The following is a 12,849-nucleotide window of genomic DNA, read 5'->3' as shown; positions in this document are numbered from 1 at the left end:
CAAAGTATAACAAAAGCAAACAAATATTACCAGTAATTCCACAATCTAGAGATGACTACTATTCATCTGTATTATTCCGTATATAATCTGTTCAGTATATAATCACTAAGAGATGATTTTCTCTGCCAACCCCCACACATACATACATATATCATGTACAGACATACATCACCCAGAAACATACATAAATGTATGTATCTATATATACTTATGTATTTGTTGTTTAAACAAAAAAGAATTGAATTTTTTATTGAAGAACATACATTTCTTTCCATGCCAATGAATATATAAAGTGCTCAGAACAGTGCCTTACACATAGTAAATGCTACATAAATGTTAGATACAATTATTTTCATCAATTATTATTTTGAATGTTTATAGCATACCAATTCTGTATCAATGAACAAAGAATTTATTTCCAATTTTTCACTATTTTAAAAAACAGAATCATCCTAATAGCTTTTTTTTTATTTTTTTAGATTAAATTGCTAACAGTAGAACTGTTGAGTCAGTGGGTAGGCAAATTTAAAAATGTCACATATAGTCACAAACTTCCCTTCAGAAAAAATGAATCAATGAACCTCAGGCAAAGGGTTGGGAGAGTGATTTTTTTCTACATCATATTCAATACCACATATCATGATTGACCTTTTACATCTCTGCCATATTAATACATATTTTTATTTAACTTAGTGTTATTTTCATTTGAGTTTAAGTTAAAATTTTTATTGCCAGCAAAAATGAACTATTATTGACTTATTTTATTTTATTTTTTTTGAGATGGAGTCTCGCTCTGTCTCCCAGGCTGGAGTGCAGTGGCACGATCTCGGCTCACTGCAACCTCCACCCCTCCAGGTTTAAGCAATTCTCTGCCTCAGCCTCCGGAGTAGCTGGGATTATAGGTTCGTGCCACGCCTGGCTAATTTTTTGTATTTTTAGCAGAGACAGGGTTTCACCGTCTTGGCCAGGCTGGTCTTGAACTCTAACCACTACGGCCTCCCAAAGTGCTGGGATTACAGGCGTGAGCCACCGTGCCTGGCCACTTATTGACATTTTTAATTTTTTTTTAGGAAACTGCCTTTGGTAACCCAATGCCCACTTTTCTATTAGATTCTCATTATTTTCATAGTAATTTGTAAGAGTTCTTTTGTGCATACGTGTCACTAGGACTAGTCACAGAGTCACATAAGACTATATGTTCTATTTTTCACTAGAGTTTATTTCTTTTCATTTTTGCTTTTTAACTTTGTAGAATAGCTCTTTAAAAATTCGGTAGTATAAGATCTATCCACCTTTTTCCTTTATGATTTGTGGCTTGCTTGTCCTGCTTTGAAATTTTTTCCTCCTCCAAGCACATATAAAGACTTATCTATATTATCTACTAGAAACTTGAAGACTTTCACTTTTTAAAACGTATTTAAGTTTTTGATACTTTTGGAATTTAACTGGGTATACAATATTCAATAATTTTCCTTTTTCTAAATGGTTATTAAGTTGTTCTATTATTTTTTTCTCTCAGATTTGAAATGTTATCTTTATCTTGTACTAAAATGCTCATACATAAATAGGTTTATTACTATTCGTTCCATTGATCTGTCTGTCCCTTCTGGAACCAATACCTTCTAATATCTCACCATTTTAATTATCTGCAGTAATAATAAAAAAAAATGTTAGATGCTTCTGTACCAAGAAACATGCTAAAAAAGTTTTGTGGGGAAAAAAAGAAAATCTGTATGGTTAAAAAAAAAAACTACAGCTAATTTGCTTTTATTTCTTTACTGGCCATCTTCTTGAAATTATTATAGTTTCAAAGCGTTAAGTGTACTTTCCCCATGCCACTTATTAATTTGGGAACTTTCTATATGTGATATATACTATGTCGTACACCACTATTATTCACTTCTATACATTGTGGGAAATATGGTGCTGGGAGAAGCACTAGAGCCTTCTACATAATTTATACCCATGGTACTATAAAATAATTAGCCATTATTTATAAAGCAAGCCTTATTATACACAGAGAATAATTGTTGTTTCAAAGTAAAAAGTACAACTTGACCTCTTCTCTCTCAATATTTTTAAAAGAACATAAAACAAAACTTGACAAATATAATATCTGATAGAATGGAGACAAAACAATAGCTCATGCTATTAAGATGGCCTTACTATAATTAGAAAAGCACACATTTAGGGTGCATGCAATGAGGTTACTGAAAGATTGAATACAATTAAACCTCCTGGTATCCAGCAACTTAAAAACAAATGTCTCACATTACTAACTATTTTGCAAAATAAAGCAACACCAAAACTATCCAATCATCTTCTTACCTGTGGAGCTGCCTCCCTCCTCAGTAGCAGCCCCAAAGAAGTTTAAAAAATCATCCACCTTTCCAGATGAACACCTGTGTGGAAGGAGGCAGTGACAGGGGAAGGGGAATGGGGAATATACAGGCAGGACCAGGAAGTCAGCCTAAGGTTTAGGAAGCAATGCCTCAGAAGAGGCATCACTGCTGCCAGCCATAAAAGCAGAGCCAATGCAAACTCTGGACACGAGCAGAAAATGAAAACAAAAACACAGATGCGCACACACACAACCCCTTAACGTCTTCATAATTAAAATCTACAAATTAATGTTGGTAAAATTTCTGATTTAAAATGGAAATAAATGATATTCAGATATAGGAGAATTTATTGCAGTTTCAAACATCCTTAAGTATCCTGGAAAAACAGAAAATTGTTTATGTACCCTAATGCATTCTAAGTAAATATTGCATATGGACAGTAACAGCAATACAGAAACACAGAAAATGTAAATAAGAGTAAATATATTATTACTATATGAAATAAATGACAAAATAGATTTGTCAACACAGCAACTATAATAATTGCTACAGTCAAATTTATTTATTGTCATTTAATTCTGAAGTCATATTCCCCCTTTTACACTAGATTCAAAGGTAATTTAAGAGTAAGAAAAAGCAGTAAACCTTTAATCAGTCTCTCATGTTTAATTTCTTATAGAAATAATCTCTCAGAAGAAACACATCTGTTTCCCTGCCTCCTTTCCCAACTTTCCACCTTCTTTTCCAAGTTCCAACTTATAACTTAAGATACAAAAATTACATTTACCATCATTCATACCTCAATGATTACAGATGCTATTGGCTGGAAAGGATTCGTTGGTTCTGGGTCCAACTCAGCCAGACCACTGGTTCCATCGAGTTCAGCCTGCTCCTGTTCATTTTGTTTTCTATCATTTGAGGAAAAATAATTGAAATTTCCTTTGAGAAAGTGCTGAACCATGTTAAAGAAAACTGCAATAGGTATAAGGCTATTACATGTAGTAATTTAAACATCTGGACATGGTTTTGAATTACTGAGAGCATTTCAAAAATCCTTATGCAGGTAAGAGGCTGCTTCCTCCCATGTAAAGACTAATCATTTCAATTAAAAAAAATGCTGATAAAAATGACATTTCCTATGACTGACTTCTTAATATCAACAGTGTAATTATTCTTCCATGTGCCAAGGGTATTACTGATCAACTTATTAATTACCCTCCAAAATCAATGCTGTCCTCTTTACTGGTGTTAACAAATAGTAATTATTCTTTTTTTTTTTTTTTTTTTTGAGTTGGAGTCTTGCACTCTTGCCCAGGCTGGAGTGCAGTGGCACCATCTCGGCTCACCGCAAGCTCCACCTCCTGGGTTCACGCCATTCTCCTGCCTCAGCCTCCCGAGTAGCTGGGACTACAGGCGCCCGCCACCAGGCCTGGCTAATTTTTTGTATTTTTAGTAGAGACGGGGTTTCACCCTATTAGCCAGGATGGGCTCGATCTCCTGACCCTGTGATCTGCCTGCCTCTGCCTCCCAAAGTGCTGGGATTACAGGTGTGAGCCACCACGCCCAGCCAAATAGTAATTATTCTTCTTAATTCTTTTCTTAAGGGCTAAGTCTTCTCTTCCAAAACTAGGAAAACATTCCTTCAACTCAACCTATGTTTTTATTTCTGCATAAACATGTTTCTTGTTTAGTATAAAAGAATAAAAGACTAGACTATCTACAGATTGATTCTATAGAAGTATATGACAGAGTAGTAATATAAAATATTTTATCAAGTTGTGTATCATATTTGAACTAGATAATAACTTCCATAATAGTGTTCAGTGGCTATAAAAATAAGTTACCATATGTATCACTCAGATTAAATAAGTATTTCCATATTAGTTACCACTGAACATTTACTATCTCTGTGATTTATAGTAATGTTGTTCCATACATGATGAGTAATGTTATTAAGATGAGCAGCCGGCCGGGTGTGGTGGCTCACACCTGTAATCCCAGCATTTTGGGAGGCCAAGGTGGGTGGATCACGAGGTCAGGAGTTTGAGACCAGCCTAATCAACATGGTGAAACCGTGTCTCTACTGAAAATACAAAATTAGCTGGGTGTGGTGGTGCATGCCTGTTATCCCCATTACTCGGGAGGCTGAGGCAGGAGAATCGCTTGAACCTGGGAGATGGAGGTTGCAGTGCGCCGAGACTGCGCCATTGCACTCCAGCCCGGGCAACAAGAGCAAAATTCCACCTCAAAAAAAAAAAAAAAAAAAAAAAGAGCAGCCAAAGACCAAAAAAAAAAAAAAAGAAAGAAACACAAGTATTGTGGATCTTTAACTGGACTGTAAGTATGGTATAGCAATGTAAATGTTCATTACCATAATATTTACTAGCTGTGTTCTAGATGGAAATACATATCCTTTTATTATGAACCTAGGAAGCCAAGATTTGGAGATTTGCAATTTACTCCTTCTGTGACTTTGGACCTGGATCTTTTGAGCCTTAGCTTTCCCACAAATGTGAATAAAAATAACCACTTCATAGAGCTGTATCAAGGGTCAGATAAAGTAATATATGTGAGAACACTCTGTGAATTAACTTTCTCATAGGATAGTCATTGTTATTAATGTTATTTATTAGTAAGCAACTTCAGGAATACAGTATTAATATATTATTTTTACTTGGCATGTTTTACTATTTTTCAAAAACACTATAAATGACTATCTGAACCAATTAGATTGGATTTAGTGAAGTAAACAGCTTGTTTTTAATCACCCGTCTCTGAATGTCAATTTGCTTTTAAGTATGGAGTATTGGCTCAACGGGAGAGGTCTCCTCAAGAGGAGAGGTCTCAGACCACAACTGGCATGGATAAAGAGAAAGAAAGAAAGGGTGAGGAGTATTGGAAAAGCCTGCCATAACATGATCTAGAATATCATTATGGAAAAGGCAAAAACATTTAAAAAGTTACTAACATTAGATTTCTTTTATCCAACTCAATTCTTTTGTTGCTTCTGTTTTTATTTTCTTAGTGGAGGAAAAGGAGTTTTCACATAATTATGGCCATATATTTAATTTTTATAAATATTATATATAAAAGGTATACTTAACATGCATGATTGGTTGTACTGAGCTTTATATGATAAAAATACATACTAAGAAAAAAACAAATATTCTCACAGGAACTAAAACCTTGTATCAACAGCTGCCAAAATCATTCACTCTAATCTGTCTTTTATATAAAGAGATCCCTAGATTAAAGGCATGCTCATATTATTGAGCACTTGGGGATAGAGAGTCATTTCTATAAATATTTCTTTAAGTCCTATCGATGAATTAAATGAAAAATACCAGTTATCAGAGGATTTCCTTCATGGTATAAGGAAGTACCTCATAATGGGTCACCAAGGGTAGTGGGTTCTTGCTCACTGGGCTACAACTATGTTAAACTACATAAAAGGCCAGATGGAAGGCAACTATGGATCAGATTTTGCTTGAGTTGAATGATTCTCTAGCAGCTCACCTTCTATCCTTGCTGAAACTAAAAAGGTTCCTCAGTCTCAACGTTATTGACATATTAAGCCTGATAATTCTTTGTTGTGGGAGACTGTCCTGTGTGTCATAGGATGTTTAGCTGCATCCCTGGCCTCTACCCAATAGATTCCAAGTAGTACTCCACTCCTCCCCCTAGTGGTGAAAACTAAAAATGTCTCCAGACACTGCCAAATGTTAAAAACTACCCTGTGCATTGAGAACCACTGCACTAAGGTACCCACAAGCGATCAGAGACAAAAATTTAAAACTCTGGAAGACAATGGCTACGTAAGGAGTAAATTTAACTATTATACAACCACCAGAAAAATTAGGAATCTACCACCCAAACTTGTATGGAAAAAGATCCACAGAAATACAAAATTTACCTAGTGTCTTCCTTTACACAGAAATAAGAAACTGAACAGATAAAACTAACAACTGATTCATAAAATTGTTATGTTTTTGATCCTTCAAATGCACTGTGGTGCAAAATTAATCTACTTACCTTTCTTCTCGTAATTTTCGCACTCGTTCAGCTCTTTCTCGTTTCTCTTGTTCCTCAAGAGCACGCTGCTCTGTTGTCTCTTTTTGGATGCGTTCATTTAAGGCATCAAAGTCTCTTGCAATAACATGTAGCAGCCAATAAAGGCCTTTTTTAATGGACTTGTCAATTTTCTTTCCATACCCCGAGATTGCTGAACATGGTTCCTAAAACAGAAATTTATTTGACTAAAAGATTAAAAGGTCTCCACACAAATCTATTCATAAACCATTAAGTATAATTAATGGCAAATCAAAATTAAGCCATTTAAGTTAATAATATGAAGCATCTGCTTATTTAACTTCCAAAACATAGCACTGCAATGATTAACATCAGTATATAGAACTTAAAATATTTTACAGATAACATCTGTACACTATGTGAGATATTATAAAGAGGGTGACAGTGCCACTTATAATATTAGAAGAAAAATTTAATTGCCATAAAAAGACATCTCTATTGATTAAAAATGCCAGGAAGTTTTAATTCCTTATACTACAATCTACAGCAGTAAACATCCATAAGATTGACAGCCTAATGTTTTTTGAAACCAAAATAAATTATTAAATCCACGTTCATCTTCCTTAAGACTGTATGACATCTCTCCTCATATGATTTATCTTTTCTTTTTTTGTTTTTTAGAGACAGTGTCTCATTCTGTTGGCCAGGCTGGAGTGCCGTGGCTGAATTAGAACTCACTGCAGCCTCAACCTCCCAGGGTCCAGTGGTCTTCCCACCTCAGCCCCCTCAAGCAGCTGGGACTACAGGCACACACTACCACACCCAGCTAGTTTTTGTATTTTTTGTAGAGCTAGGGTCTCACTATGTTGCCCAGGTTGGTCTCAAACTCCTGGGCTCAAGCAATCCGCCCCCTTCAACCTCCCAAAGTGCTGGGATCACAGGCATGAGCTACCATGCCCAGCAAAATAATTTTTCAAAATGCATTATGAATCTCTCATATGTTTAAATTTTGTATTTACACTTTTCTTTCCCATTTTACAAATTTCATGCCATGATGTGTTGGCATAGCAAACAGATGATATCAGCAACATCTTAAAACGCAAATGTGAAGCTCCTTGAAATCATGGAAAGATAGTTCATGGAAATAACAATGAAATAGACAACAAATATTATGGTATTAAGTTATATCAACAGAAAAATGGGAATGTGATTTCATAGGTTACAAAAAATTCTTTGAAAACATTGCCTTTTAATTGCTATCACTTTTATAAAAACCAAGTTATACTGAACCTATTTGAAAGGACAAAAAATTAAAATTAAAAAAAAAAACCTTACTATCTGACACAGGCACTTGTGCTCATTGACCAATTTTTCCAGAGATAGACATTCAATGACATCAGCTTCTCCTAAAGCTCCTTCTTTATCTTGTTTATTTGCCAACCTGAAAGATAATTAAAGTACTTTTATACAGCATATATATAATTGGATGGAAACTTAAAGATATTTTGACCACATTCTTTTTTTTTTTTTGAGACTGAGTCTTGCTCTGTTTCCCAGGCTGGAGTACAGTGGTGCAATCTCAGCTCACTGCAACCTCCGCCTCCCAGGTTCAAGTGATTCTCCTGCCACAGCCTCCAGAGTAGCTGGGACTACAGGTGTGTGCCACCATGCAAGGCTAATTTTTTGTATTTTTAGTAGAGACTGGGTTTCGCCATGTTGGCCAGGCTGGTCTTGAACTCCTGACCTCAAGTGATCTGTCAGTCTCAGCCTCTCAAAGTGCTGGGATTACAGATATCATCCACCATGCCTGGCCTGACCACATTCTTTGATTCCCAAGTTTTAAATGTACTGATTACAGAACACACTAGTATCTTAAAATGTTGTAGCATCAATTTTGTCATTTTTCCTTTATTATTGCTAAAATAGTTTTTAAGTACTGGCCTATAAAAGGAAAATCAAATAAAGTGTCAAGAAAACATAAACAAGAGATCAATATGCCAACAAAACAGAAAAAGCTACAAATCAGAAAAAGAAGAGGACTAATTTCCACAGGTCACATCCATAAATTATATTCTTATCTTCTTAAAATACAAACTGTAATGTTTTAAATGCCCAAATATTCATTCTGAATTTTTAATATTTGAGCTCATCTACAATTCTAATGTGTGAATGTGTCCATATAAATGTGCAATTTACTGAAGACCCAAGGCCACTTCTAACATACTTGGCAAAGCACTGGGAATTAAAAAAAAAATTGTACTCAATTAGAGACAAATGGACACCAACAAAATGAAAAACCAATATATTCTACAGAAAAACAGGATTTACCACAATATACCACTATTTAATTATATAACATAGATTTAAAAGTTTAATAAAATACTGCCTTGCTCAAAGTTTGACAGACTCTTTAGTTTAAAAAAAAAAATTAAGTACATAGACTAAGAAATCTAACGAACCCTTCCCACCTATCTTTAAAAATTATCAAAACTGTGTCATTCTTGCTTATCTATATACCTTCTTTTTTTTTGTATTTCCCAAGTTACCATTAAAATCTACATACCTTCTATTTTGCTGCCTGAATCACATTACTTCACCCAGATATTAAAAAATCATTACCATGATACCACTATCACACCTAACAAAATTAACAGTAAGTCTTCAATATTACTCAATTTACTCAATATTCTCCAATATCATTTTACAAGTGTTATGTTTAAATTCAGGTCCAATATATGTTACTTATCACTTAACTCTTTTTGAATCTATATTATACCTGCCCTCCCCACTACCACCCCCATGACTCTTTTTCTCCCATGACATTTGTAATTTTTCTTTAGAATTCCCATGTTTGGGATTTGGCTAATATCTTCCTTATAAACTTATTTAACATACCTATCCTATATTTCCCGTATCTGGTGGTAAGAAGCTGGATGAGTTTCAGATGAAATCTTTTTGGCAAGCATACTTCGTAGGTGGTGCTTGTATTTAGGGAGGCATATAATATCACTTTTATATAATGTCCTATTTTGGTGGTATAAAATTAACTAATGGATTTACATTTAGCCTGATCCATCCAAAATAAAGTTCCTCATTAATCTTTCACTTAATGATTTTAGCAGCCATTGATGACCTTTACTTAATTCTATTATTTAACAAAGTTTATGAAACAGTAACTTTCTAGTTCCATATTCCTTCTGCATTTACTAGCAGGATTCTTGCTAAAAATAAGCTTTCACCAACTACTTGGTGCCTCTTAAAATTCACAAAGTCAAGATAAATGTTTGATCCTTTGCCTTTATTTCCTGATTTTCAAAATAATGAATTAATGGCGTAGCAACCTCCGAAGGTGATCAGGTTGATTTAAAAAAAAAAAAAATCCTATAAATTTAAGGATTACGAGTGCAGTTTTGTGATGTAAATGTATTGCATAGTGGTGATATATTGCATAGTGGTGAGGTCTGGGCTTTCAGTGTAACCATAAGCTTAATAATGTGCATTGTAGATATTAATTTCTCATCTCTAATTCCCCTTCCACCCTCCCACCTGTCCAAGTCTCCAATGTCTATTAATCCACACTCCATGTCAATGTGTACACATTATTTAACTTCCACTTGTGAGAACATGCTAGATTTGACTGTTTCTGAATTATTTCACTTTAAAAAATGACCTCCAGCTCCATCCACGTTGCTGGAAAAAACATGCTTTTTTAAATAGTTGAATAGCATTCCATTTTATGTATGTATATACAAAACACACACACAAACATTTTCTTTCATGATCCATTGAAGGACATTTAGGTTGACTCCCTTCCTTTGCTACTGTGAATAATGCTGTAATAAACATCTTGAGTTCAGATATCTTTTCTTGTATAATGATTTCTTTTCCTTTGGATAGGTACCCAGTAGTGAGGTTGCTAGACTGAATGGTAGTTCTTTTTTTAGGTCTTTAAGAAATCTCCATACTGGCCGGGCACGGTGGCTTACGCCTGTAATCCCAGCACTTTGGGAGGCCGAGGCGGGCAGACCACAAGGTCAGGAGATCGAGACCATCCTGGCTAACACGGTGAAACCCCATCTCTACTAAGAATACAAAAAACTAGCCGGGCGTGGTGGCAGGCGCCTGTAGTCCCAGCTACTCGGGAGGCTGAGGCAGGAGAAGGGCATGAACCCGGGAGGCAGAGCTTGCAGTGAGCCGAGATCGTGCCACTACACTTCAGCCTGGGCAACACAGCAAGACTCCGTCTCAAAAGAAAAAAAAAAGAATCTCCATACTGTTTTCCATAGTGATTGTACTAATTTACATTCCAATAGTGTATAAGCGTTCCTTTTTCTACACAATCTCGCAGACATCTGCTATGTTTTAACTTTTCAGTAACAGCTAAAAATTCTGACTGGTGTGAGATAGTATTTCATTGTGGTTTTAATCTGCATTTCTCTGATTAGGCATATTGAGCATTTTTTTCATATACTTGTTGGCCATCTGTATGTCTTCTTTTGAAAAATGACTATTCATGTCTTTTACATATTTTTAATGGGGTTGTTTTTTGTTGTTGTTGATTTCCTTGTAAGTTTTGGTTATTAGTCTCCTATAGGATAAAGAGGTCACAAATATTTTCCCTCATTCTGCAGGCTGTTTGCTCCATTGATTACTTCTTTTGCGGTGCAGAAGTTTTTACTTAATAATTAAGTCCCATTTGTCTATTTCTGGTTTTGTTGCTTTTGCTTTTGAGGTCTTAGTCATGAATTATTTGCCTAGACCAATGTCCAGAAGAGTTTCATCAGTTTTCTTCTAGTATTTTTCAGGTCTTACATTAAGTCTTCAATCCACCCTGAGTTAATTTTTGTATATGGTGAGAGACAGGGTTCCAGTTTCATTCTTCTGCATATGGCAATCGAATTTTCCTAGCATCGCTGTACCCATCATCTGGGTTCTCTATTCTTTTCCATTGATCTATTCATCTATTTCTATACCAGTACCATGCTACTTTGGTTACAATAACCTTGTAGTATAATTTAAGGTCAGATAATATGATGCCTCCAGCTTTGTTCTTTTTGCTTAGGACTGCTTTGGCTATTCAGGCTTTTTGGTACTTTTTCTTATGTTGAGAGGCATCATTATGAACTTATGGATTTAAAAATGTATTTGATGTGTTTCAATTTGTTGCAGTTATTGCTCTTTTTAAGGCTCAAAGGTACCCATTTTGAGGCAGCAGGAGTCCCCTTCAGGTTGGCTCTTGGACCCTTTTGGTACAACTCCAACAATCTTTGATAGCTTCTTTATGTTCTACTATGAAACAAGGTTCCAGACTTGCAATCATACATTTCCCCAAGAAGCCTTGATCTTTTCAGTGGAAAATGGCATTTTAAAGACTAAAACCTAGGAGTTATAGATAAACATTTGCTATTGACTTACTACTGCTTCTAGGCCCTTTCAGTGCACAAAGCTAGGAAATAGTTTTATTCTAGAAAAAAAAATCTAACCATGTATTCGTGTCGATTTTTTCATTTCAAATCAACTACCAAGTTTTACTTAGCTTCTTAAATCTTGTTTTTGTTTATTTCTTTGAGACAGGGTCTCACTCTGTTGCCCAGGCTTAAGTGCAGAGGTGTGATGACAGCTCACTACAGCCTCTACCTCCTAGGCTTGAGCCATCCTCCCACCTCAGCCTCTCAAGTAGCTGGGACTACAGGCGCATACCACTATGCCCAGCTAGTGTTCGAACGTTCTTTTTTAAAAAAATTATTTTAGCAGAGATGGGGTTTCACTATGTTCCCCAGGCTGGTCTCAAACTCCTAGGCTCAATCCTGCTGCCTCAGCCTCCTAAAGTACTGGATTACAGGCATGAGCCACTGTGCCCAGCCTTAGATCTTATTTGTATCTCTTTTTCCTTATGCTGAAAACTACAGTTTCTAATGACATTATTTGTTTTATCCAACTATATATAGGAATTTTAACATAATAATATCAATATTATTACTAAATATTAAGACTACTAAGTGCAGGTTAACATATCTTTGTGGTTACGTATCTTTGTCTCTATGCTATATCCCACCAGAGATGCAGAGTCAATAATACTGTTTTAAAATTACTTAAAACAGTACTTCTCTGTGTGGTTTTGCCATCACCTAGATATATACCTAGGTTCATTTCTTTCTAGGTGCTTTTGCATTTTAGAGATCGTTTGTGTATTTGTTTTAAGATTTAATTTCTAAAATATTTATATCGGCTGGACGTGGTGGCTCACACCTGTAATCTCAGCACTCTGGGAGGCCAATGTGGGTGGATCATTTGTCAGGGGTTCAAGACCAGCTTGGCCAACATGGTGAAACCCTGTCTTTACTAAAAAAAAAAACAAAAAATGAGCCAGGTGTGGTGGCGTGCACTTGTAATACCAGCTACTCAGGAGGCTGAGGCATGAGAATCGCTTGAACCCAGGAGGCAGAGGTTGCAGTGAGCCAAGACTGCGCCACTGCAC

At 35.6% G+C, this 12,849-nt stretch overlaps 1 protein-coding gene across 6 annotated transcripts in view; it reads right to left on the bottom strand.

Moving 5' to 3' along the window:
- ARL13B (ARF like GTPase 13B) overlaps positions 1-12,849 on the bottom strand; it is a 75,675-nt gene that overhangs the window by 12,294 nt on the left and 50,532 nt on the right. For all 6 annotated transcript variants that reach the window (XM_055383690.2, XM_004035938.4, XM_019024493.4 and 3 more), the window contains 3 exons: positions 7,707-7,812; positions 6,375-6,577; positions 3,142-3,250 (listed from right to left, as the gene is read on the bottom strand). In XM_055383690.2, coding sequence (XP_055239665.2) covers positions 3,142-3,250; positions 6,375-6,577; positions 7,707-7,812 — 418 coding nt within the window. The remainder of the gene's footprint in view (positions 1-3,141; positions 3,251-6,374; positions 6,578-7,706; positions 7,813-12,849) is intronic.

Source organism: Gorilla gorilla, chromosome 2 (genome assembly GCF_029281585.2).
Source record: "Gorilla gorilla gorilla isolate KB3781 chromosome 2, NHGRI_mGorGor1-v2.1_pri, whole genome shotgun sequence".
NCBI lineage: Eukaryota > Metazoa > Chordata > Mammalia > Primates > Hominidae > Gorilla > Gorilla gorilla.
Note: the sequence above shows the minus strand (reverse complement) of the source record. Positions and strands in the feature narration are given on the sequence as shown.